This window comes from Nothobranchius furzeri, chromosome 11, assembly GCF_043380555.1.
Source record: "Nothobranchius furzeri strain GRZ-AD chromosome 11, NfurGRZ-RIMD1, whole genome shotgun sequence".
NCBI lineage: Eukaryota > Metazoa > Chordata > Actinopteri > Cyprinodontiformes > Nothobranchiidae > Nothobranchius > Nothobranchius furzeri.
Genome location: NC_091751.1, coordinates 24,896,092 through 24,923,797, shown reverse-complemented (window position 1 = coordinate 24,923,797; position 27,706 = coordinate 24,896,092). Strand labels below are relative to the sequence as shown.

Genomic DNA, 27,706 nt, shown 5'->3' with positions numbered 1-27,706 from the left:
TTTTCTAGTGGTCCAGATTTCTGGTTGGGACCTCACGGTGGGTCATGAACCACCAGGTGAAGACGGGGTCAGAGGTCTACTGAAATCAGAGAAATGATTTCCATTTGTATAATTAAACCTTAACTGCTAAATATAACCAAAACATGACGGTTGATCAGTCTTTACCTTATTAACCATGTTTGTTTTGAACGTACAGTCACACCCACCTCAGGCTTTTATTATGAGGGTCATAAAGCTAAACAAGTCAGTGAATCTACTGATATCCAGACTCCATCACTGTTGTGGTTTCAGACTGATGTTTTTTTCTCTCCAGCGAGTCACCGTCACACTAAAGTCTGCCCAGCTGAAAGCTTTGCTGCCCGAACACTGCTGGAGTCTTAGACTCGTTTCTGTGTTCAGTCAGAACAAACTCAAGACTACTCAGATGTGATCGAGTCTCCTTCCAACAGACGGTCGCCATGTTTCAGGTGAGCAGGAACTTTTTGGAACGCAGATTCTGAGTTTTCAGAAAAAAAGCAATGAACCATAAACATTTCATTTACTTTTACTTCATGTTCAAAAAGATACATATTATTTTAGTTCAAATGGGCTAAAGACTGGCGCTCTAATCCTCTAAAAGCTGCTTCAGACACATACAGAACATCTCAATGAGCGTAAAAAAAACAAAGTTGTATATGTATATTAATAAAAAGTGTAAAACAACTACACATCAATAAAAAAACCATTGAACACCACCATTAATGAAAAGTCAAAATAAAACAGAAAATGTACAAAATTCTGTGGGAAACCAGGAGGGAACCTCCCTTCAAGCAGAGGGAATCAGAACAGGACTGAAGGCTGATCTAGTCAAACATGTCATCGTCGTCATCTTCCTCGTTATCCGACTCATGGAAGTATTTCACCTCCTTCCGGGCCCGACCCGGCCTGTCGCGAGACGGGCCTTTCTTGTTGCTGATGGTGGTGCCGTCTTCTTCATCCTCCTCATCAGACGGAGGCTTGGCAGGCTTCTGCAGAGGAAACTCTTCATTAGAGATTAACAAGACCTACAAACACCTCGGTAGAGACCTGGGGAACAGGGAGGAGAGGCGGGGAAGCGGATTCCACCACCGACCAATTCTCTTCTGCTTCTCAGCATCGTGAGTTTCCAGGTTTGGACAAAACTCTGTCAGGACAGGAAGACACTCACCTTGCCAACAGGTTTCAGTGCTTTCTTCATGGGACTGTATTCGTCTTCTGATCCCGAACCCTTCCTCTTCTTCCCCCGGCCTTTACCTGCAATGAGCCCAAAGGTGTCAACCACTGCCCCCACAGCAGGGTGTCGTTACAAGAGAAGAGGGAGGCGGTACCTTTAACAGCAGAGGTTGGTTTCTTGGACTCAGCGTCGGAGTCAGAATCCCAGATAGATTTATCTGGTTTCTTTGTTTTTGGTGCTGGTGGTTTCTTAGGTTTGGGAACGGCATCAGACGACTTTTTAGCTGCTGCAGAAACAAAGGTGGGATATGAAGCTTGGTTTATGCTTGACGCATTCACTTTCCGCGCGGTGATGCGGCTCGCGGATGGAACGCGCTTCACAACTCGCAGCGTTTATGGTTCATGCGGCTTGTCTCTGCGGTGAGCCAATATTCTCCCAAACTGTAGGGGGCAGCATGGAGCTCTACGGCATGCATCCAACACTACACCATAGTAGAAGTAGAAATTACTGTTTACAACATGGCATTTCAGCATTTTTAACAGCGTCCTCGTCTTTTCCGACAGTGCGAGCTATTTCTCTCCAAGAATTATTAACAACATGTTGATCACGGTGATCTTTGAGAGCTGAATCATACAAATGTCTGTATTTACGAACCTCTGCCATACTAGTTCTTGCCGGTCCGCCATGTTTTTCCGCGTCCGACTGTCCGCGTGGTTAGAAAATTTCCTAGGTGCGCGGTGCGGAAAGTTTGGGCCGTGCGGAGGCGCGGGGTTGTTAAAATGACGCAATTTTGCTGCACGGAGCCGTGCGAACCTCGCGGACGCATGAACCAAACTTTAGGAGGATGCCCCCCCCCCCCCACACACACACACACACACTACCTTTCTTTGCTGGCAGTAGTTTATCAAATGCGGAGCTGCTGGAGTAGGTGGAGAACGTCGGGCCGTTGTCGTCATCACTTTCAGACTTGGACCCATCTGCTAAACAAACAGAGTTTCAGTTTGTCCTTCTTGTTTTTACGTGACATTTTTCTATGAACCCAGCAAATTTAACGCAACACTGTCATGTAAACACAAAACCAAAGAGCAGAAGGTAACTACAGCTGTAGAAATGTAAACTAACCCTAACCTGAATGTAGGGCTGCAACAAACGATTATTTGGATAATCGATTAATCGGATGGGGTCTCAACACGATTAATCGATTAATCGGATTACATGGGGAAATTTTTAAAAACTGCTAGGGAAACGTTATTTCTCTCCTTCCTTCACTTTATTTAACACAACATTATTAGAAAACAGTTCAATAGCAGGAAAACAACATGCCATCACCTAAATTGTCTTATAAGGTGCATAGACAGAGACCCTAAGCTACATCTATCTGTGACCTAAAATGCTTGGTCCAAGTTAAACAGCTTAAGGGCAATTCTCATCTGTTTTGTTTGATCTCATCTGTTGACATTTATTTTAAATGTAATTAAACATAGGCTGTGAATTAATCAAAATTGATCACTATTTCCAAAAATGACTGAAAAAATACCAAATAAAACAAAAGTAAATGAATGCCATCCTCCTTGCGATGATGCCCTGGGCAACTGCCATAAAGTCACATCAAGAAATGCTGCTGATCATTCCAATGATCCCAAATAGACTCACATTAGGCCACATGAAAGCAACTGAACCCAAAAATATATTAACCAGTATATAACTGCACTCTCACACAACACGCCTGCAGCAACAGTTAGGACTCCTCCCTCCCTTTTAAAAGCATTTTTGCTTCTGAGGACATTGTGGTTGTAAAACCACAAGCTAGTAGTCTGGCCCCGGTGTGATCAACCAGTTTCTGCGGGAATGTGACGGCGGAACCAGGGCCAGATTAACACTTTGTTGTACCCTGGGCAACAATATTCAAGGGCTCCATCATCACGACCCGAGGATCACCATAATGTGGTCACATACAGAATATTTTACTGTAATATGCAGTAAATATACTCAATACTTGAATGCCTGACAACACGTAACCCGCCCAGAGTAACCTTTGACCCACCTCGTGTGGACTGACCAATGAGGAGAGGGTCTTAACTTGAGGCCCTCTCTTCATTGGTCAGTCTGCATGAGACTGACTCTCAACTGACGTTCAGTCGTAGGCAGCGAAGCGTCTCTGTGCAGCGCAAAAGCCCAGGTGGACAGTTTGTTTAATGTAGGGTGACCATATTTCCATTTCCAAACAAGAGGACAGGGGATCTGTGCCTATGACGTCACACTATGGCAACGCCACACAAACCATGTTGGGACCCAATTTTTGTAAGAACTAAATTAATATCAGATTCTGCCAATAAAAGGGCTCTAAAACAATTCATATGTAAATATTTTGCATATTTAATGCAAAATCTAATTTTTCTGCTTTAGTGCTGCAACAAGGTTTTATTAATAATAAATTATTATACCTTTTGTTTTACTACAGCATCGGTAAGCTTCCTGTGCACAGATTATTAAGGATGCTTGTTTCAGCTGTGAGATTAGACGATAGGATCAATGAAAAAATAAGTTGTCACAAACTCCATGGAAACTTTCAGAGAATCCACAAATAGTGGCTTTCAAATGGTTTTGTTACTTTTTGCAAGTTTAGAAAAGCAGCAGATGAGACAGCATGTCTGATAATTTAGTTTTTCATCTGATAATATTAGAGCATGTCAGTAATGTCTGAGGGGCTTTTATAAACACTGTATAACTAATACTCCTGGAGAGGGTATGGATTACACAGAGGCCTCTGGGGAGCCCAGTTATGGGGGGGGGCATTTTGCCTTGGCCCCCAAAATGTCTTGAAACGGCCCTGGGTGTGTGACTGAGTTTTGAAGGTGATCTGAATTGTATCAGATGTATAAATATGACATGTGTATAACTTGTTGTTTTTTACTGGTAAAAACGTGTAGTGGAGATAAATCTACCTACATTTTACTTTGTTTTCTTGTTTTTATTGAACTATTTTCCTGTCCTGTCTGTCTCTCATCTTCCTGCATCTCCTCTTAATTCTCCAGAAAAACTGCTGCCTGGATTCTTACCTTTTCACCTCATCAGTTACTTTTGAGCAGATCAAAGGGATCTCCTGACCGAAAAGCGCAGAGCGCGTTTTCGATGCTGCGTGAGGTGACATCACCACAGCACAGGTGATGAGCTCCGCAGTAGCGAGCTTCATGCACAAATAAGACAGAAAATAGAGAACATGTGCGGACAAGAACGATCGTGTGCAAACTATAGTTTTTTGGTTGCGCCACTTTGAGAATGGACCGTGCGCTGGAAGCAGCTGCCTGGATCGTTGCGCAACAATGCGGAACCGGTTCGCAGCAGCGCAAGTCTGCCGGCTCTCCCTCGCGCTGATCTGCCGGCTCTCCCTCGCGCTGATCTGCCGCTGATCTGCGGTTCTCCCTCGCGCTGATCTGCGGCTCTCCCTCGCACTGATCTGACTTGCTCTGGTCTGCGCGCAACGGCGGGCGGGAAGGGGGGGCGCTTTTGGAAGAGTTGTGCGACACAACGAATCGATGACGCAATTCGTTGCCAACGCTTTTAGTAATCGATTTTCATCAAATTTATCGATTCGTTGTTGCAGCCCTACCTGAATGACAACAAGAAAATAAACCCTACTATAACATTTATGTAATTGAACCAAATGACCATATGACCATTTGCTTAAATCCAAAATGTAAAAAAATTACTTAATGCCCATATTTAACATCCAAGCACTCTGAGGGCTAGCTTTCAGGGCTCAGGGACAAACGCTCACCACTGTCGTTGCTCTTTTCAGAGAAGACCGACTTGGATGAGAAGATGCTGGCTGTCTCGTTCTGTTTCGTTGCAGGAGCAGGCCTTTCAGAGGCAGAAGAAGTTCAGGAGTTATTAAAATATTCAGCAGAGAAACAGTAAGCTCATGTGCTAAACCTTACTTGGTCTTCTGCTGTTTGGGTGGGCAGAAAGAGTCTTCATTGTTGTCATCTTCATCCTCATCCTCATCATTTTGGTCGCTGTATTGGTCCTTGGATTCTGAGAAACCAAAGTCATCCTTGACGGACCTCACAGGGGATGAAGCCACGTTGTCGTCACCGTTTTCCTCTTCATCTGCGTCCTCCTCCTCCTCTGAGAAGTCAAACGTGTATTTTGGCTTGGAAGCTGGAAGAGCAGAGCAGAGCGAGTGTTCAGAACACATTTCTGTTGCAGGGGGTGCTGGTGTGATTATTTTGGTTGCAGCTGAGTTGCATCAGACGGAGCAGTCTGACACTCGAAATGGACAAAAACTAATCACTAATTTTGGCTGCGGGAGGTTCAGAGACAAGCAGCTCCGTGTGAATCCACACGAAAAGCTCCTAGCCGAGATGTCTCAGGACAAAACAAATCCACCCTAAATAAACGCTGTAACGAACTGGCTAAAACGATGAGGTCATAAACATTTCATTTCAACTGTGACACACACCACCTCATTATGTTAAAAAGCAACCGCAGCATTATTTCCTGTGTTGTGGAGGCGAATGCCAGAGCTTTGGGAGTTCTTCAATACGGAGTAAAGGAATTTCCTGTAGACTCATAATTGTGTGTGTTTGAGGTCTCATTACTACACAAACACAATTAGAATGTTACACACCCACACCCACACACCCACACACACACACACACACACACACACACACACACACACAGCCCTGGACCCTTTGGGACAGAGGTGCATGATGGGACAGGGAGGTTGTACCTGATGCTCTCTGAGACTTGGTCTCTCTGGGAATGATGGGCTCGTTTTCCTCCAGGTCGCTGTCAGACTTGGACTCATCGTCCGACCAGGGGTTTCTCTTCTTCACCTTCTTAACTGAAGCACCTTTGGGTGCGGGAGGTTTCCTGACTCGGGGAGTTCCTGCAGCACGTTTAACGGAGTCTTTAGTCATTGTAAAATTCCATCTGAAGCTTCACCACTCTCACTCTGAAGTAAAACGACTTACCCGGCTCTTTCTTCTCCTTCTTCACTCGTGGGGTTTTGGGTTTGGACACTGAGTTTTCTCCAGCTGCTCCTTCACCTCCCAAACCATCATCATCTAACTCCATCTTAACAGCGTCTAAGTCACTCTGAGGACAGAAGACACGCTTTGATCAGCCTGGATTTCCGGGGTGTTGCTGCAGCTACAACCATCACAGCTGCTACCTTCTTTTTCTTGCCGAGTTTTTTGGCTGCATCCGATTTTATTGGCTGGGTGGGCGGATCCACCCTACGGCCAAACGGTGAAGGCATGGTCTCCTCCAGGTTCATCTTCTTGGCTTTAGGTTTGCCCACTTTACCCTTCACCAGTTTGATGGCCTTTCCTGAATTCTGCTCTTCTTTCTCCATGGTCTCCACATTCTGTCAAACAGATTGTTTACAACATTTGTGTTTTGCACATGTTTACTTTACATTTTATGAGAATATGACAGTAAAGGCTATTTTTTTCAGTGGCCATCTACTGCATCTCACATCTAGCTCCTCGATGAAGACAGCCAAGTCCTCCTTCCACAGATCCTCAGAAGATTTCTTCTGCAGATTGTTGAGTTCACTTCTCTATAAAACACAGACATTTACTACACACCAGTGACTCTGAATTGTCATCAGGTAAACAGCTTCGTTACAGAAGGATGTGTCATTTTTAGGTGACAAACAAACAAATTCCATCTACCTCGGCTAATAGATCTATAAAGTCAGCTGATGGTGTATACCTTCTGATCCCTTTGCTTGAGCAACTCCTCAACCTTCTCTTTAGTCAGACACCACAGAGGCATGTTGAGGATGTAGTTGAAGTTTGGACCAGACGTGGGGCCAGAATCCACCGAGCTGTCACTGTCATTCGCATCAGGGTAGTCTTCCTCCTGGGCCTGTCTCAGAACCACAAGAAGTCAGCAGCGCAGCGCAGCAGCAGAGCAATGAGAACCTGACACCAATTGATGCTAAAAATAGCAATGATTGGATATCTGGGCTTTTCATCATGAACCCAGCATCAGCACCAGTTTACTCGTCAGCTCCAGGTGAGTGATAGTGTGTCCAAATATGTGTTAGTGTGTCCAGATGTGTGTGTGTGTGTCCAGAATGTGTCTGTGAGTGTGTCCAGGTGTGTGTTAGCATGACTAGGTGTGCGCGCGAGTGTCCAGGTGTGTGCTAGCATGACTAGGTGTGTGTAAGCACAACCAGGTGTGTGTTAGCATGACTAGGTGTGTGTAAGCACAACCAGGTGTGTGTTAGCATGACTAGGTGTGTGCGCGAGCGTGTCCAGGTGTGAGTTAGCATGACTAGGTGTGCGTAAGCACAACCAGGTGTGTGTTAGCATGACTAGGTGTGCGTGCGAGTGTGTCCAGGTGTGTGCTAGCATGACTAGGTGTGTGTAAGCACAACCAGGTGTGTGTTAGCATGACTAGGTGTGTGTAAGCACAACCAGGTGTGTGTTAGCATGACTAGGTGTGTGCGCGAGCGTGTCCAGGTGTGAGTTAGCATGACTAGGTGTGCGTAAGCACAACCAGGTGTGTGTTAGCATGACTAGGTGTGTGCGCGAGTGTGTCCAGGTGTGTGCGCGAGTGTGTCCAGGTGTGTGTTAGCATGGCTAGGTGTGCGCACGAGTGTGTCCAGGTGTGTGTGAGCATGACCAGGTGTGGGTAAGTACAGCCAGGTGTGTGTTAGCATGACCAGGTGTGTGTAAGCACAACTAGGTGTGTATTAGCATGACCAGGTGTGTGTAAGCACAACCAGGTGTGTGTTAGCATGACTAGGTGTGTGCGCGAGTGTGTCCAGGTGTGTGCGCGAGTGTGTCCAGGTGTGTGTTAGCATGACTAGGTGTGCGCGCGAGTGTGTCCAGGTGTGTGTGAGCATGACCAGGTGTGGGTAAATACAGCCAGGTGTGTGTTAGCATGACCAGGTGTGTGTAAGCACAACCAGGTGTGTGTTAGCATGACCAGGTGTGTGTTAGCATGACCAGGTGTGTGTAAGCACAACCAGGAGTGTATTAGCATGACCAGGTGTGTGCGAGTGTGTCCTGAAATGCTTGTGTGTCCAGGTGTGTTGCACCTTTTCCTGAGCTTTGGTCCAGGCAGCGACCGGGTCAGATTCGTAACCTTTCTGCACCAACATGCGGATCAGTTCCCGTTTAGATTTGTTCTCTACAAGAAACAATGGAGGGAGTTGGATGAAGCCTGAACAAGTAAACCTCGTCAAAAGTTACTGTCATTATTTTAGAAGTAAAGGGTAAATCAATGTTGACAGTTGAACTAATGACGTGTATTTTTTATTGATTTTGAAAAGATGCACTCGGATGTTCAGAATGGTACCTATAGAAACTTTTCCTTCTATTTTCTCCAGCACAAAGCGAGCCTGATTGGACAGTTTGGCAGCCTCAGATCCGAGACTCCCCACCAGCCAGTCTTTCCTCAGTTTGTAATAATGCAGACGGAGTTCAAAGAATTCCTTCAGGATGTCCTGGACTGAGTCATACCTCTTCAGACACCCCATGTGGTCAAACAGAACCTACAAAACAAACCGGTCAAACTAAATGACCCACATCACCCAAAGGAGGAAGTAACCCTAACTGGTACCAATTCCCTTTTTTTTACCATGGAGTTGCACGTGAGGCTGGACTGCAGTTTGAAGACTTTATGGAGACCGACTGCTTCAGCTTGAGCCAACTTCTCCTCAGACATACGAACCACGAACTTCACAGTGGTGTCTGTGTGGTATTCCTTATAATCATTGATAAGAGCCGGGGTCTTGTCGGTGCCTTGCAGCATGGGCTCCAGCACAGACTCCTTATAAGCCTGGACACAAAAGTCAGAGTACAGGTTCACACCTACCATCCATCCAGATGTTCCTACACCTATTCATCCAGCACAAACAGACGTTAGCCTTACTGAAGCTGCTGATGTAAACCAGAAACTGTTGTCTCCTTAAAACGAGACCTCTAGATAATCTCCTGCCTCTTATGACACAAACCTAGGGATGGGTACCTTTGACATTTGAACCGATCCGGTACTAATTCCCGGTACCTACGAATCGATACCGGTACTTAACGGTACCAATTTTCGATACTTTTGAGTGTTTCATATTTTAATTCTCTTTTATAATTAGATATATATTTTTCTCAATATATAACAATATTTGATAAAAATCACGATAAATAACATACAACTGTTTGTATTTTAACATCGTCCTTGTAGTTTTATAAGCTGATAATTAAACTGAGGCAAACATCTTTACTGTGAACTAAATTTACTGTGTATCTTCATTCCTTTTGCCGTCCTTTTTCATTTGATTTTTCCTACTGGGAAGATAGAATTTCCGAGGAGAAAGCGAACGCACCATTAGCTGATAACAACGGTGGCAATGGAAGCTAACATATCAAGCTAACGTTATCTTTAACACTTTATTTAGCTGCTGGAGCAGATTAAAACGATGATGCCTCACACTTAGATCGTTGTCACTGGTTTCATCTTCACCCAATCACCCATCGCATTTAGTAAAGTGAAGCCAAACTTTAGAGCGCGTTCATGTTCTTCTAGTCAGAATTTCGGAGTTCCGAGGAGAAAGCGAACGCACCATTAGTGAAACGGAAGCTAACAAATCAAGCTAACATTATCTTAAACATTTTATTTACCTACCGGAGCAGATTAAGATGAGGATGTCTCACCTAGATCGTTGTCGCTGGTTTCATCATCACCCAGTTACCCATCACATTTAGTGAAGTAGACCCAAGCTTTAGCGTGCGTTCTTTCTACCATGCTGCTCTGTTTACAACTCGCTCGCATCGACCTATGACATAACGCTCTTGCGCATGCGCAGCTGTCTAGGCAAGTTCTCGTTATGATGGACGGATACCGAAACAAGGCACCGTTTGAAACAATGTGCTCGGTCGGTACCTTAAAAAGTACCGAATTCGGTACCCGTCCCTACACAAATCACACTTTTCTTTTTGCTGTCTTCTCTCCTGTAACAAACGTTAATGTTAGCCTTAAAGTGAGCAGAAGCTGAGTGGTACCTGAGTCCACGTCCGCACAGGAAGCTCTGTGATCTCCACCGTGTTTTTGTCCAGGACCGACACTTCTCCACTGACCAGGTACTGGTTGTGTCCCAGCTCATGGATAACCCCTTTGAAGTTTTTGTAACTGGGAAGCTATAATTACACAGACACATGAGGCATTACACTGAGATACACACAGAAAGCACCATTTCATTTAATGTAGGAGAAAATATCTTCAGAGGTTTCTAAACCAAGAAGATGCTTCTGGTTCCTGGAATGATTTTTGTTCACTCAGCACTCAGGTTCACATAGCTGCCTCTTTAGCTTAGACTAGGAACATTTATGGACTTGAACTAAGCTTTAGATGTTTCTGCTCAGAGCCCACTAGCATCAGTAAAAAAGATCTAGCTAGGGCTACATGGACGCTAGAACATCATCAGTCCCTGTGGCTGGAGTTCAAACTGACCCTGGCCCTAAAATGAATGAGTTTTACATCTTTGTTCATTAAAACGGTCGACTAACTGATAGATTTCTAGATGTAAATGTTTAGCTTTTGACAGTACACACACACACACACACACGCGCGCACACACACACACACACACACACACACACTTCTTGTCCGCAGTGTTTATTTTTACCATTGGCAGGGGGTCCTGGTGGTTTAGCATCCTGTTGATGTTGTTAACGATCTCTCTGGTGTCGTAGTTCGGGATCTTACAAGCCCAGCCCGTCCCGATGCCCTCGGCGCCGTTCACCAGAACCATGGGGATGATGGGAATGTACCACTCTGGCTCCACCTTCTGGTTGTCGTCGTACAGGAACTTCAGTAGGTTGGAGTCCACCGCTGGGAACAACAACTTGGCAAGAGGACTGAGAAAGGGAACAGCACCATGACACCAGTTTTTAACTGTTAGTAAAACAGCTAAACCCATGAAGATGACTGGTTTAGAGAACATTTAGGATAAAATCAAGAACTTTCTAAAACAAATCAATAAAGCTAGCATTACTCTTTGTTACCTGAGCATGGTGAAGATGTAACGAGGGCTGGCAGCATCTTTCCCTCCATTAATGCGAGTTCCAAACTGACCCAGTGGCTGCAGAATGTTTACGTTGTTGCTCCCCACAAAGTTCTGGGCCAAGTTCACGATGGTCATCATGAGAGCTTGCTACAAGACAAACAGGAAGTGGACACTCAACAATAAAATGAGGGAATTATTATTAGTAAATAATTTGTCACTTGTCTAGTTAAGAGCAAGTTAATATAGTAAAATGAACTTGTGTGATTAAAAGGTATGTGAGTCGAGAGGTACCGTTGTCGTGTTTAGTACGGGTGTTTGAACATGTGTGATGTATGATGAAACGTTGTTTACTTATGTGATAAATACACCAATAACATGAAACAGACTATTAGAGGGTGGGGCTGGCTCTTAACACCACTGCTGAAGTACGTGGAGTAACTTCACCTCTCCGTGATGGTAGGCAGACATCTCAGCCACAGAACCGGCCAGCTGAGCAACCTTCACTTCTCTCTTGTCATTCCTCTTCACACAGGTGAACAACACCTTCCTTTGACCTGGCTTTAAGCCTGACATCAACACACTTATGAACATAATCATCACAACATCCTGCTTGTCAATAATACAAAAGCCTCGTAAACACATGTTCTAGGTTGTTTAGATGTACAAAGGTAGAAAATACACACACCATCGACTAAGGATGGGATGGATCTCTCATTGTCAGAGTTGGAGAAGAGAATCAGTTCTTTGTTGATGAAGTCGTTGTACGACAGGTGTTTGGCCTGAGTTCCATAAAGGTATTGCTGTAGGTGATAATGAGGAGGAAAAGGTTTGAGAAGAAACATCATTTATTACAAATGACCAGGTAAAGAACAGATGTGATGTCAGACACAAACCTCTGGAAGGCCGTGCATCCTCCTCTGACGTCTGTCCTCCATGAAGTTTGTCAGCCACTCCTTCCTGTCATCGGTTTTCTTTTTGCTGAACGCCTGGAACAAAAGCACACAGCTGCAGCCTCCATGGACTCAAACACACTGAAGTTCCTTGTGTGTAGGGTTGTCACGGTGTGAAAATTTAACCTCACGGTTATTGTGACCAAAATTACCACGGTTTTCGGTATTATCGCGGTATTTTTTTTAAACGTGCTACATTTTCACACAATTAAATAAATCCTGTATGTCAGGAAATATTGTCCTCAGTTTGTGTCTAAATTTTGCCTAAAATGTGTTATTTTGTAATTATGTTGTTTACTTTTTTACATTTTTCCCTTTAGTCTTTAAAATAGCAATATTTGCCCATAACTTCTTATTTTATGTCTGTTTGATGTCATCATTTAAAAATATTAGATCAGATGATACTCAGTACTCAAGTAGCCTTCTAATCAGATACTTTTTTACCCTTACTTGAGCAATCCGTATATCAGGAAAATATTGTCCTCGGTTTGTGTCCTTCCAGTGAGCTTTTTAGATGTGGGGAAAATGTCATCAGGCAGTAATCATTGTTAAATTCATAATTATTCTCGGAGAGAGACCAACTCTTATCTGCCCCTGGGAGCCCCGTAATGCATAGCGTCATTTCAACATGGGGGTGTCCGCGACACGGTTTATATGCAGGTGGCGGCGCTGCGGCTGCTTGATATAGCGACTCGTTGCATTCTCCCTCAACCCAAATCCTCGGATCATGCATTTTAGCTAAAACGCTAACGTTAACTTGCCTTGCGTTGACTGTAGAGTTGTGGGTGATGGTCACGCAGATGTGTCATGAGATTTGAAGCGTTGCTGCCTTTCACAGACACTTTTTCTGCACGTGCTGCAAACAGGATAGCCGTCTTCTATAAACTGTCCCTCGGCATTCTTCAAATATCCAAAAGATGCCCGTACTTCCCACTTTGTCTTCTTTGAGGGATAAAAAATGTCCTCCTGAGTGCTGCCGTCTCCTCCTTTGGCCATTATTTCAGCTTAAGCTTCAAGAAAGTTTTGGTCATAAACAACAAAGTGCGCTTGTGCCGCCGGCAACTTCAGCCGATGATACGGTGGCTGGTAAGGGTCACGCGCCTACACCGCAGCCACGGTAATCCCAACAAGATAATATAGTTTTTTAAAACAAGACGGTTATTATTATTGTCAACTTTTTTACCGGGGTTTACCGCTACACCGGTTACCGTGACAACCCTACTTGTGTGTCTGCTTTGCTCTGCTGTCTACGGCGTTCCAGCTGCTAACATGATACATTTCACCTGGGATGTGCAAGTCATCACATTTTCATTTCAATGCTGGCTCCTAAAGTCTGCAGAAACAACACAAAGATCAAAAGTTAAAGATCTAGTGCTGGGAGCCGTCTGGCAGCAGGGTCTGTCTCACAGCTTCTGCAGTAATTCTGTTAAATAATCACCAAAATCAGCAGAATTACAGTTTCTGTCACTACTTAAGGCGCTATGCTTCACAATGTCCCACGTGACAAAGTTCCTTACTGGGATTATAAAGAATATTTTAGATTTGAAATCTGTTTCATAATAACAATGATATTATTGTACTTTTATAAAGCGCTTCCTCCAAAGTCCTTTGTTCGTTCACACACTGATGGTGTGAAGCTGCTGTTGCACAGGGACACAGAAGAAAGGTAAATCTCCTGCCTCCTTAATCCCAGACCCTCAGATTACAGCCATCTTTGAGTTTATGAGGTCAGCTGACTGTGGCTGCCTTGTTGGGAAAGGTCAACCCAAAGCTACTGAGCTTTAGATGTAAAGAAACCGTTTTAAATCAACACTAAACACAACACTGAGCCAATCAGGAATCCAGACCTTGTAAACAGACTCTGTACCCTGTTGGGGGTTTGGACTCACAGAGCTGTAAAACCAGAGGTTACACTCACCAGAGTGATGGCGGCATCGTCCTCAGCACCATTATACCGGAATGTGATTCGATGCCTCTCCATGTCAGCAAAGTACTCCTTAGCCTCTTTGCTTGTGCTTGTACCCAAACCTGAAACATAATTTGTGAAGGAAACTGTTGATGTGTGAAAAGACTAGTGAAATGTCATCCTCTCCATCTACGACAAACCTTTGTAGTACTTTATATGCCAGGTTTTAAAGTTCTCGGTTTGTTTCTTCCACTCCTCAAACTCTGGCAGGCTGTAGAAAGCCAGCTCCTGCTTGTTCTTCGTGGCCTGCAGATGAAAGATAATTCACCTGAATGGTGGGTTTCCTTAGCGTCTGGCTGGTTAGAGCAGGTTTATGTCGGTTGTTCTCTTACTTTGACAATCGGTGTGATGAACTGCTCCAGGAAGGTGTGTTTGAGCAGGGAGGGCCAGTTGTGGTGGAAGAAGTTGATGAGCAGACCTTTGATATGGGAGCCATCTTGATCCTGATAAAAAACAGCTGTCAGAGCCTCAGCTGACACCTGTAGGCAGGGGTGCTGCCAGAATTTCTGGGCCCCCTATATATATATTTGGCGCTGTCGGCCCCTCTGACCACCACTAACACAGGCAAGTTGGGTGAAGTGTCTTGCCCAAGGACACAACAGCAGGGTACCCCTGGCGGGAGCTGGAATCGATCCCATGACCCTCCGATCATGAGGCAACCCGCTCTACCACCTGAGCTCTACCACCTGAGCTACTGCTGCCCCAATCCCCGGCCTAGGGTCATGAAGGTGCTATTAATGCAAGATAGCTTAGTCCAGGTTTGAAAAGTCAAAGTATTGTAAACATATAATTAGAGTAGAGTAAAAATGCTCAGGGAGTGGAAATATTTGTTAGAATTGCCATTTCTGCCTCTGAAACCAAAAAAGGGAACCAACTTCAGATTAATCTGGTACGTCTTTTATAATAATTTAATCTTGCGTTCTTGATTAGGAGAAAGAAAGAAGTCAAGAAGCAATCTCTGAGTTGACCCATAAGCAGGGATGATACACATAACTCTAACAGTTGTTTGTGCTCCAGAATGAAGTGTTGATGTGTACAAACCAGATGTTGTAACTCACAGAGGCTGCAGTTCTGTTGTGTGTGTGCGAGCAGATCGCACGGCGGGAGCAAGCTTGTAATGAGTTCATGCGTTTTTGACGTTTGGGCGGCGCGGAGCGTTGGAGAAACGCATTTAAACAATGGAACCGACCGGAATACTGATGCAACACCGGTGCACAACGGAGCGGGACTCAATTAGCAACAGGACGGGGGGGGGGGGGGCAAACACAGCGAGAGAAACACGGAGGGACCAGACTGATAAAGACGTTTTTCAGCTACGCTGTAGAAAGAGTGTGTGTGTGTTTAACCTCCTCATTAGAACAAGTGTGGGTGTTAAAACATCCACAAGCCCCTTGGGGGCGACGCTCATGGTTACGCTAGCGAGCAGCTCGGACAGACAGGTGGAATGAACCGTAGTAAAGGGGAGGGGTGTAACTGAAGCAGTAAACACAATATTTGTTAAAAATTAAATCTATGGTCAAAATAGACTAAATACACATTAAGTGCAGGAGGGCCCTAGCACATTTAATGTGTGTATTAAAAAGAGAAAAGAAGTAAAGAGAAAAAGAGGTCTGCTCCTCTGGGCCCTTAGAATCGTCCTAACCTTTCACCTTTACCACCCACGCCTGTGGTGTGTGTGTGTGTGTGGGGGGGGGGGGGGGTCACCTGATCTGTCATGATCATGATCCTGCCATAACGCAGGCTCCTCAGAGACTCTGGGTCGTCGTAGCTCTTCTTGTACTGCAGCCCAACGATTTTGATGATGTTGTTTATTTCAGCATTTTCCATAATCTGTAATCAAAACAACAACTCACAAGCTGATGCAGAACGATCCTCCTAAAACAAATCCTGTCTGATGAATGTGAGCTAACTGAGGCCTAGAAGAGCATGCTTGAACAAAATCTGATTTTTATATGATAACAAGCAAAGGTCCTATTGTTTTAACTGTGGCTTTACTGGGAACCTCCAGCTATGATGCTGTTGTGGAGACAGGACACCCGGGGGCACCCCCCCCCCCCCCCATCTCCTTCAATTACATGGAAACAGCAGACAGGAAGTGCCTGTGCTATTATTAGTAACACCTTTCTGGCTGATAGAAAATCAATCCGTCTCACAGAAATGTTCCCAGTCCACTCATAAAAACGCTTTCATGAAGCCACAACGGCGGAGCTGCTGAACTCATGTTTGAACCTCTGATTTTATTTTCTGAGGGGTGTTACTGGTTTATTTAGAGGAGTGGTTTTAAACCTCTGCTGTAAAACAGCCTGTTTCACTTTAAGTGTTTCAATAAATTGCTGCTCGGAAAATGTTTTATCTCTTCTTGTTGTACGTCGGAGCTCTACTTGGAACCTTGTGAAGATCCAAGAGGACATTGTCCTACAGGGATCAAACACGTCCTGCGTGAGACCGACCAACATTACCCAGTATGGCTGATGTGCTCGGGGGGGGGGGGTAACCCTGCATGTTTAAGTGGAGAACGTCTTACACTGTTTAACAATCACATCTTCACCGTGGCACACCTCTGTTGAAGGTTCATAAATCCAATGAGAGGTTCTCAGATTGTTCATGTGACGTTTGGGATTTCCCCAGCTACTATCATTTTTTTACATCACTGTCCAGGTTCTTACCTGCTTGTGCGTCGCCTCTCGCACATTCAGAATCTTTCCTCTCAGCGGGAACACGCCGTAGCGGTCACGTCCGATGACTCCCAGCCCAGAGACAGCCAGAGACTTGGCTGAGTCTCCCTCAGTGAGGATGAGTGTGCATTCAGAGGAGTATCTGCCACCTTAGTGAGGAACAAGAACATGTATGTAATATTAATGCTGTAAAATCTAAAACAAGCAAATCAGATTAATGTAAAGCCACTGTCCAAAATGAGTGAGCGCTTTCAACCAGGTGCTGGGTAAAAGGCTGCCTGTGAGTTAGAGAGACTCGGTAGGAACATCATCATAAATTCTAAAAGTAAATTCATCCCCTATTTTTCTATTTGATAAAACAAATGTAGAGTCCAGTGAAGTCCAGCAATGTATCTGTAGTTTTTAAGATCAGTGAGATGAAGGATGAACTGGAACTGGTCTGTTTCTCACTGGTCCACATCAGGGTTCAGCATTTCAGCCAAAACCAGAACTGCTGGAACGGTCGGCAGCACCTGCATCGTTGGCGTCGTCTAGCTTGGGAATGCCTTTGATCTTGCTGTGTTTGACAGACGAGCACTTCTTGTTCAGCTGTGTCTGAGCTTTGAACTTCACCCAGTTGAGGATACTTTCTACAATGCCACAGTTGGTCGCCTGGGTGTGAACAGAAACAAAGTCATTTCGTAGACTGAGAATCAACAAACAGAGGAGCAGGGCAGAGGTGTCCGTACCGCTCTGACAAACTTGTCTGACATCAGGCATTTAGACCCAAAGTTCTTAGTCTGAAGGGTCATGTTCTCCTTGGTCTGGGAGTCAAAAGTTGGATTCTCGATCAGCGCATTCACAAAGACCCAGATGTGGTTCTTCACCTGGGAAGCAGAGAGAATGAAAAGGTTAAATTGTTTGTAAAACACTTAAATCTGTTTGTTTTAAAACCTCAGTGTGGCTACCTGGAAGGGTTTGACTGACACGCCTGCTTTGTTCTTCTTCTTTACCACTTCAATAAGTTTGGTCACAATCTGGTCCACCACGTAGTCAATGTGTCTGCCACCCTGAAACATGCACATCGTCTCAGGAACACTTCTAGCTCGTGCGCTAACTGACTACAGCTGATCTTAGCAGACCTTCGTTGTGGCGATGCTGTTAACAAAGCTTATCTGTTGGAAACCTTTCTCGCTCATGGTGAGACAAACTTCCCACCGCTCATTCACAGTTTCATGCACCACCTTCAAGGGGACACCAGTCTCGTCCAGTTTGTCCTTCACATACAGATCCACGTAGCTGCGGAACCCGTGGACCTTAAGCATCAGAGACAAAAACAGAATTCAGATTCTGAAAATTCACATTGGTGCTCCTGATAGGCTGGTGCTTATGTCTAACAGGCCAGCAGTCAGGGTACACCGCGGACAGGTTGCCAGTCCATCGCAGGGTAACACAGATACACGCAGGACAAACAGCAATGCACACACACACACACACACACACACACCCCTACCTAAGGACAATTTAGACAGACCAATTAACCTTTTGGACTGTGGGAGGAAGCCGGAGAACTCGGAGAGAACCCACGCATGCACAGGGAGAACATGCAAACTCCTTGCAGAAAGACCCCAGGCCGGGATGTGAACCCAGGACCTTCTTGCTGCAAGGCATCAGAACTAACCACTACACCACTGTGCAGCCCGAAATGAAAACAAAATCCAAATCGTGAAGAGGTGAGTCCAGGTAATGCCCCTTATGTTGACTGTTATGGAAGCATTACCCCAAACGATAGCTGAAATCTCTCTGCAGGGGGACTAGAGCAGTAGAAAGTGAAATGTGTGATGTGAAGAAAGAAAGACGAAGATACTCACAGGTAGTTTTTTTCCATTGAGAGAGACTTTGACCCCTTTGCAAGAGCCAGCTACATCATACGCTCTGCGGGTCAGGAGCGCTACAATATCCTTGTCCAGTTTCTCCATCTTGAACTTCTCCAGGTCCGGCTGGAATGTCACACATGTGAAGTCATCTCCATCAAAGAACTTGATCTTGGGCTCAGAGGTCTTGCACATGTTGTTTTGCCATGTCTGAGGAGAATCGAGCACAAAGTAACGCACCTGCAGTGGCTGAAGAGACCAGCTGACTTACAACAGAATAAAACATCCTAAATGTGCACGGACCACCATCAGGTGTGCTTTGACCACATCCCCAAACACCCAGTAGGTGCACAACACTGCAAAGTGGAACCTTACCTTAAGGCTGAGCGCATGTCAAGATCCTATAAAAACAGCAATTACTACTCCACAGATAAGCAGCAGGAGATCTGACACCTGCAGCAGCATCACCTATCTGCAGCAGCGCTAAATAAAAGTGTTGGTGCAAAACTACTGACACAGGAAGGTGGTGGAGGTGTGTAAAATCATCAGTGGGACTGTGGGGTGGTGAGTGGACACGCACTCTGATTCACTGCTTTTTAAATGTTTAACGAAGCTCTTCTTCAGCCTCAGTAACTGATTAAAATTACAGCAAAGTTAAGGTGAGATGAAAGAATACACTGATGTAATGACCTGTGATTACAGACACGTACGACCGTGTAGCCCGCGGGCTGACCCTACCCACCTGCTTGAAACTGTGCCTGTACTCTTTGCAGGCCGTTTCCACGGTGAACTTGGTGCTGAAGATGTTGCAGAGTTTAGCACCAAACCCGTTCCTTCCACCTGAAAGACATTTTCAAACAGATCTTCATTCAACAAGCATCTCTGCTGAGTAAGTAAGGCTGGGCGACATACAAAAATGTTCGTCTACAAAAATGAAAATGGGTGATTAATTTGAGCACGATATTTAGCGTTTAGAGGACTCACATGAATCTTGTTATGTATGTGTTTATACTTAGTGTTCTTTGATGTGGATGTTTGCAATGTCCCACCTGTGGGACTAATTCATAGGTGTAAAAAAAAATTGCTCCTAAAAAAACCATCAGAGTGACTATTGCTGATCGATAAATTCACCCAATCTTATAAAGAACCCTCCATGAGTCCAAATCTCCTGACTAAACTCCAGCTGCTACTTAGCAGGGGATGCGTTGTCCTGGTGTCTCGGTGTTGTGGTTCGGTGACAGAATCAGTTCTCCGTTGCCGTCGTGAGAGGAGGGTGTGACTGGAGCGCTGAGCTCTTGGGTTACGTTTAACATTAATGCTGTAGAGTCGTCTACAGGGCTCGTTCTAGACTGTGCTGTTCAGCTGTTCAGACCCCCCCCCCCCACACACACACACACACACACGCACGCACACACTCAGTGAACCTGAATCGATTCTGAAATTGTGACTTGTTTGCACAGAATCAGGACATGATGTGAAATCAGTCATGTGATCCTGTCAGCTGATCTCACCTGTGACCTTCTTCTCATCATCGTCATAGTTACTGGAGGTGAGCAGGTGCCCAAAAATCAGAGCCGGAACATACATCTTCTCATCTTTATGCTCAACCACAGGAATGCCTTTGCCATTGTTCCAGATGGAGATCGTGTTCGAGTCGCTGGAGGAACAGAGAGGCAGTTGGAGGTTACACCTGATTATTCTGATTTATTATCCCTTTTATCATTTGTGCATCCTGGAACACCTGTAGTGAAGCCCACGTTTTATAGAAAATGAACTCTATGACAGGAAGCAGGGATGTGTATTGTTGAAATTCTGGCGATACGATACATATCACGATACAGGGGAGACGGAACGATATATCACGATATATTGCAATACATTCAGTCAGACGTTACAAGCAATTTTTTTTACTGAATTTATTGTAAGAATGTTCAATAAACTGTCCAAACTGATACGTAACATGTTTAACATGAGGTATCTGACCCATGATGGAGGGATTTACATTTTAAATAGTGGAAACAAAACCCGTTGCACACTGCTGCCAACTAGCGGGTGGCGATTCAATTGCACAAAACGAAAAGAAAATACACAAATGTTTGCATGTAAATTCTTTCAAAGATTAGATACACGGCATTTGAATATCGATGTAATAATCGCAGGGAAAAATATCACGATATATTGCCATATCGATATTTTCTTACATCCCTAACAGGAAGTGTCAAAACTTCTATATGTTGGTAATAAAGACCATTTTCGGTCCATCCTGCTGCAGCATTTATCAGCTTGGTAGGGTTGGTGATGCCAAACACACACTGTTAATTTTGTTGATGAAATATTTTCAGGTTTTTGACAAAAACTAAAAACCAACGTCTATCAAAAGAAAAATATGACAAATACTGACATTAATGAAAATCCAATCAGGAAATGGGAACAACGTGTGGAACGGACAAAAGACCCGATCAGCAGATGGAACAGGCGGGACTTGACGAGAAAAGAACCAATCAGAGTCCAGAGCTGGCCGCTGTTTGAACAAGCTGCTTGTTCCAGCTGAGCGTAGCGAGTACAGACCCGGGGTTTCACCTGGTTATAAAAGTGTTGTGGTGCTAGCAGCGAGGTGACGACAGGAAGCATGGCCGAACTGAACTCACGGAGCCGCAAATCTCCTTTTTCATTTTCGTGGTGTAGCGATGACCGATAATATCAGCATTCTGTGTTTTTGTGAGAAAAAAACGTTCAGGCAGCCCAACTTTGCAAATTAGTGCAGGAAAAACTAATAAATACGCCTAAAAACAATTCTTACCTTTAATTTACCTCCTCGCATTCTTAGAGCTTTTAATGTGATGGTATACTGTCATTTCCTGTCCGGTTCACAAATATTACTGCACATTATACAGATTTGTTTACTTTATTATTACTCAGAGGCACAATTTCAACCTGCCAGTGTTCGTTTTGGTATTTTCCATTAATCATTGTTATTAAAACAGTTCTAAATATAAAGTTTTACTGATTCAAAGTGTGAAATGTGAGATTTAAGTAGGTGTTACAATTTCCTTTTCAGGAGGTAAAACTGTTGCATCACAAGAAATATACATATATTCTAGTCGACTAACTTAGACTAAAACTAATTGGATGACAAAATTGTGGCTAAGTTTAGTCAAAAGACAAAAACTGAATTAAAATTTCTTGACAACATTTAAACTGCAGTCTGGACACGAAATGAAAAACTTCCCATTCCAGTAGAGATTTCTGCATCCTGGATTAACACTTTTATCTGGAGACTTCCTCCACTTTCACAGCATTAGCTTTCATGCTACCAGATCCTATCATCCTCACCTGCTGTGTATTTAGGCACCTGGTCTGCTGCTTACACACAGCAAAATGCACATTTACTGTTGTAAATGTACACTGACCTCATACGAGCAACATATCAGTAACACGTGACATGATGACCTTTCTGTTTCTTTAAACCTCCATCAGTCCCGCATTACTGATATTTTAGCAGAGATATAATTTTAAAATCCTGCCAGACCGAACCCCTGGATCTGTAAAACCGTCCGAATTGCTCCATGAAATCACAAAATCATCAGAGCGACTGAAGTAGATCAAACAGGATCATTTCTGCAGCAGAGAATCAGAGCCCAGTTAAAGACACCAAAGTAACTGTAGGTATGATCGGCTCTTTATCTACTGACCGAGTTCAGATTAGCTCAACATGAAGATACAGCACAACAAAATAACGGCCCACTCCACTCGATTACACTTGTTTCACAAAAGATGCGAGTCCAACGGCATCGGGTTCAAAACTTGTAATGACTGTACTCACGGGTCGATGGTGATCTTGATACCAGTCATGTTTTTGTCACGTTGTTTGTTGTCCGCTGCATTAACTGTCAAAACAATAAAAGAGCATTTACATAGATTTATACACAAGGAGGCACAAAGCCAGCCTTCTGTAAGGAACAAAAAGATCACATTATTCGATACTGGAGAGATTCCCTCATAGTTGGGTTTAGTTTTCCAAGTGTCAGGAATTCTAGTTAAACCAGTCTGTAGAGCACACACCCTCACAAACGCACAGGTGAAGAGGGACCGAGGCCTAGCTGAGCCAAACTCCTCATCAGTGGATGACGCTCTACCCACTGAGCCTCTGCTGCTCACCAGTCCCAACACAGCCACCAGTAATACACCAGGCCACTTCTAACTACTGCAGTGGATTACACTTTAATAATACAAACATCACCCTTACAGCGGGGACACCTGCTTTATTAACCTTTTGTTTAATTTGACTTCACTTCAGAAAGACAATAAAACAGCCCATAACCCTGACTGTAAGCTGCCACAAATACTATGGTGTTACACGTTTCATCTACCACCATTCAGCTCAGAGGGACTAACCACTGCCCAGTACCACATCAGTGCTGCCCAGTCACATGAAATTTATACTGCAGCTCCATTAAAACCTTCTCCAGTGAATGAGGTGAACAGATCAGATTCACTTACCGAGAATTTCATCAAATATTTTGTAGAGTCCTGGAACATAGGTGATCTCCCTCTGGTTCATCCCTACATCTTCATCAAACACCCACATTTGCTAAAACAGTAAAGAAACAAGCGCATTGAGAGAACCGTACAGAAATCCACAAGCTTGTAAACTACCGTATTTTCCGGACTATAAGCTGCTACTTTTTCCCACGCTTTGAACCATGCGGCTTATGATGAGGTGCGGCTTTAGTCAACAAGAAGGGATGGATGCTGGAAAGTCTAATGAAGGAATGGTTAAAGGAGCGCTACAGAAAGCGCCCAGGAGGATTTTTTTCACAGTAAAACAGCGCTGCTGGTTTCCCCCAGCTTCACCCCGGGATGATGACAGCAACACGGAGAGCGACACTGACATCGCCACAGAAAAGGTATGTGATGAAGCTCTTCTGAGGCTGTTCAACTCCGACACTGAAGAAGATGACTTCAGTGGTTTCAGTGCGCAGGAGGACGATGAATGAACTAATCAATAACTTTTCTGTTTTGTTTGATACTGATCAGTTCAGTTATGTTCAATTAAACTACGTTTTCAATTCAGTAGATATCTGCGGCTTATAATGAGGTGCGCTGTATAGTCTGGAAATTACGGTAACAGGGTTTAGATGTTAAATCAACTCCACGGGAGTTTTTGGCCGCAGTAACAGCTCACCTGGGTGACGGGCTGCAAGGAGCCCACGTATGTGTCTGGACGGAGAAGGATGTGCTCCAGCTGGGTCTTCTTCTGGTACACTCGCTCCACAGATAACTTGGAGGCGGCCTTGTCTTTCTTGGTAACTTCCGTCTTTCCAACGTCTCCTCTGCCATTGGCAGCCTCCTGTTTGACGAGAACAGTTGCTATGAGCAGATAACGTATTTATTCATTCAGAAAACAGCAAGGAGAAGAAAGACTGGTGCAGGCGTTAAATCTGTTTGACTTTTGTTGCCACTGTGAGTCGATGACTATAGGTTGTGTCATTTTATCAGCATTTCCTTTACACAACAAATAATCGTGATGAATGTAAGGAAATAAAGCACCCACTAATCTACCACGTAGGCTAATGTGCTGCTGTGATGAGTGATCAGTACGGCAACACAGAAACAAAATTTTAAAAATAATAAAACAAAGATCAGCCTCAATGAGGCACATTTTGATTAATGGAGCACACTTCCTGACCTGAGGTTTTGCACATCAGATGCACAAAACACCTGACTGTAGATATAATTTAAGACTGCTCGTTTTCCAAATATTTAGGTTTCAAACACAGAAAACACGTCTGACTAGATGCTAGACCCCCGAGGGCTCACGTATAGGTTTGGATTTAGTAGAGTAGAGTATTGTCATTCTAAACAATAATGTAAAAATTACGATATGGTTCAAAAATTAAATTATTACGGTAATTAAACTAAAAAGGCAACACTAATATAATAGATAGACTCATTACACACAAAGCCGGATATTTCAAGCATTTATTTGCTATTAATGTGGTGAATATGGCTTAAAGCTTATGAAAATCTTATTCAAAATCTCAGACAACTAGAATATTGTGAAACAGTTCAAAATTCTAGACTCAAAGTGTCGCACTCTAATCAGCTAATGAATCCAAAACACCTGCAAAGAGTTCCTGAGCCTTTAAAAAGGTTCTTTACTCTAATTTTAATTTATTTGACGTGGTCTTTAGTGGGAATGAATGCCTTCTACGTTGTGCTCAGGGAGGAAAAAAATGCTCAGATTATTTAACTTATTGCCTAATATTCTGACATCTCGCCTCTGATTGGATAACAGCAACATGACTATCACTGAATCGCTTTGCTCTGCAGTGATGTTTTAGCTCCACAAATAAAAGCCTGGAGGAGTTCTGCTGAGTGGTGGAGTGCTAATGCTAACGGTTAGCTTCTACTAGCCGAGATGTTCTTTGCCATTTCCTGGACGCTAAACCAACAACAACCCTCCATGTCATGAGTCAAGACAGGTGAATCCATGAATGTTAAGTGACAGTGTGACGTAGATCTGTCAGAATTTTTAAATCCTCGATTTTCACCGTCTATTTTAGATCAGAAGCTAATGGAGGAGATAGGTGTAGGAGACTATTTTCATGTTTAGCATGCATGAAAAACTCACTTTCAAAAATAAGTAAAAAATAATTTATCAATGAAGGTCTCTCAGTCTAAGCTGAATTACTGAAATAAATGGACTGTTGCACTATATTTTAATTCTTTGAGTTTCACCCATTCATTTTCATTTTATTCCGCACCAACACAATAATTGTTTTTCAAACTAACAGTTTTATTCAAGAAAATAAAAATTTCTGGAAAAACAAAAGCGGACAAAAAAAATTAACATCTGAAAATTAAAGGGACTTTACAGAGTTTTGAATCTTTATGCTCGCGATTGCCCCCTCAGGCCAAAAGCGTAACGGCATCTTCAATAGTAGGCTCGTGCACGAGGCGCGCATGCTGTACGTGCACACTCCTTAAGGAAAATAACAGCTGAGACAGTCCCGTGTGTGTGTGTGTGTGTGTCCCGGAGGACAGAGGACGGGAGAACACGCAGCTAATTAATTAATTTGGTTCTGTACCTTTCTCTTGGGTCAGTCTCCCTGCATGCTCAGATCATTCCCTTCCCTTGCTTGAAAAATTGTTCCAAAATGAAAGTTGAACCCACATCTTTTTTATCTGTGAATACAATGCCGTTCGGCGAGTCTCAAATAAAAATTTGGGCATCTTACTGTAAAAAAAATATACCATTAATGTAAAAAAGAAAGTCTAAAAGAACCATGGTCGCAACAAGATTTGAACCCCAGGTCCTTCTGCACGACAGTCCGACGTCTTACCAGGTGAGCTATAACGCCAGTTGCGTGTTTTGTATCTGTAACTTTTATATCCATGATGATAGCTGAAACATTCAAAGAACGATTCGAAGTGAAAATGGCTATTTTGTTGCTAATTTGCAGGAAATATCTAGATGAAGGTAGCTAAGGGTCCTCAGAAATGTAGCTAGGTTCATCACTAGGCGTTAGGAACAGCGACAAAGTCGCTGAGTTGGCACTACCTCTCTCTCTGCTGCTAAAGCTACGGATAGCAAATGCTACAGGCGATGCCTGAGCGTGAATGCGCATGAAGCAGCCTGCTCGACCCGAGCATCTCTCTTTTTCTGTGATTTTACAGAAAAACAGGCAATCACAGTAAAAATGCCAGGGCTCATTCATACAGGACCAGGGCATTGCAGGAGAATGTATGAAGAAGACATTTATTATTTCTATACATGTTTTGGCTGTCAGACTTCCATAATGCCCCTTTAAAGAGCAAGTTCATCTTAGTAGAGGGCTTTCCACAACTCAATTTTTATGACTCGGTGTCAGACACACGAGCTTTTGACTAACTTATACTTCAGTAAAACAAGATTTTAGGATTTTTTCTTTTACTACTTTACTTTTGTCACAATTATTTTAACAAAATCTGACTCTGGAGATGCCTGAAGAAGAGTTGGAGTCCGGGGTAATAAACATTGATAAACAAGTAATACCTGGTTGTTAATGACAGCAGCAGTGATGAAGCACCTTCAATCAGTTTTGTTTACTTGTTTATTATGAATAAGATCTTTAGCGCTTTTAGGTTTCCCCAGCACTCCGAGCAAGTGATGACTGTTATGTGATTATTATGCTAGGGTTATAAACAATCGAGCAACTTTAATAACGAATGTTGGAGCATCACAGTCCCCAGACACTTTTTGGTTTCCTTTGAGGGTCTGTTGACCTTGTGCCCGGCGTGGGCAGAAAGATAAACACCGGCACGGTGAGGGGTTTAAATCAGCGACCCGGCTTGGGTTAGAGGTGTGCTGCCACAGAAAACAGCGTGAGAACACCAAACACTAGTTAGCATGTCGGTAGCTAGTTTCCAGAACTAACTTACCAACCAGGGGAGACCCCCGTTTCCTGCAGCGCCGTTAGACATCCTCTTTGTGATCCTGAAGTTGTTTTATGATGCAACTCGCAAATGTCTTCAGTTCCACAGAAATGTTAAGTCCGCTAACATCACAAGAATCTCACTCACTAAAACATTCGGGAACCGGGTTTATATCCCATCATCGGTCATTGTTGGTTCGTAAAATAATCCTCGGAATGACTCAAAACGACTAAAAAAATGTAAGCAAATCGCAGCTATTGTTAAAATCGACAAGCGGTGGTACAGCAGGCCTAAACTTTCAACAAAGATGCTAACCGGGTTGCTTGCTAAAAAAATAAATACTGTACAGAGGAGATTAATTAAATAGATTTAAAATTACACGACAAAACGACACAATTTAAAATAATACTTTAGACGTGCTTAAAAATTGCTTATTAATGACTTTTTTTCTTGGAAATAAAAATTTATATTCAGCTAACAGCAGCGCCCAATGTCCGGCTCCGCCATCTGCAAGCTAGACGGCTAATCGTCTCGCGCATGAAGCGACCAATCAGGCGTCTGCTTTTTAAAGTCACCGGTATTTTGACCAATAGGAACATTTGGCTTTCGGCGACCGTTGCTTTTTTTT

At 43.7% G+C, this 27,706-nt stretch overlaps 1 protein-coding gene across 2 annotated transcripts; it reads right to left on the bottom strand.

The window, feature by feature from the left end:
• Positions 1-528: 528 nt before the first annotated feature.
• Positions 529-27,583, bottom strand: top2b (DNA topoisomerase II beta). 2 transcript variants are annotated; one of them, XM_054745620.2, is made up of 36 exons: positions 27,085-27,583; positions 23,846-24,010; positions 23,161-23,251; positions 22,484-22,547; positions 20,172-20,317; positions 19,403-19,500; positions 18,658-18,870; positions 17,929-18,102; positions 17,755-17,856; positions 17,536-17,673; positions 17,320-17,458; positions 16,799-16,956; positions 15,837-15,962; positions 14,465-14,575; positions 14,273-14,378; positions 14,085-14,194; positions 12,110-12,202; positions 11,902-12,016; positions 11,661-11,782; positions 11,215-11,363; positions 10,836-11,067; positions 10,213-10,347; positions 8,795-8,995; positions 8,513-8,708; positions 8,253-8,344; positions 6,917-7,072; positions 6,678-6,761; positions 6,372-6,566; positions 6,172-6,295; positions 5,928-6,086; positions 5,131-5,353; positions 4,971-5,053; positions 2,074-2,172; positions 1,347-1,478; positions 1,187-1,272; positions 529-1,007 (listed from the first exon to the last, which is right to left on the bottom strand). In XM_054745620.2, exons 1-36 carry the CDS (start codon positions 27,124-27,126, stop codon positions 843-845), a joined length of 4,824 nt encoding a protein of 1,607 aa, XP_054601595.1. In that variant the 5' UTR covers positions 27,127-27,583; the 3' UTR covers positions 529-842. The 2 variants fall into 2 exon arrangements, with proteins under 2 accessions (XP_054601595.1, XP_054601602.1); XM_054745627.2 differs by having other exon boundaries at positions 2,074-2,169.
• Between the last annotated feature and the right edge of the window lie 123 nt (positions 27,584-27,706).

Excerpts from the sequence above, each read along its gene's own strand:
- top2b (XM_054745620.2), bottom strand. The coding sequence starts at position 27,126 with ATGTCTAACGGCGCTGCAGGAAACGGGGGTCTCCCCTGGTTG. Across the intron at positions 14,576-15,836 it reads TCATGATCATGACAGATCAG|GATCAAGATGGCTCCCATAT; the intron begins GTGACCCCCCCC and ends GTTTTTTATCAG. Across the intron at positions 6,296-6,371 it reads AACTCGGCAAGAAAAAGAAG|AGTGACTTAGACGCTGTTAA; the intron begins GTAGCAGCTGTG and ends TTCTGTCCTCAG.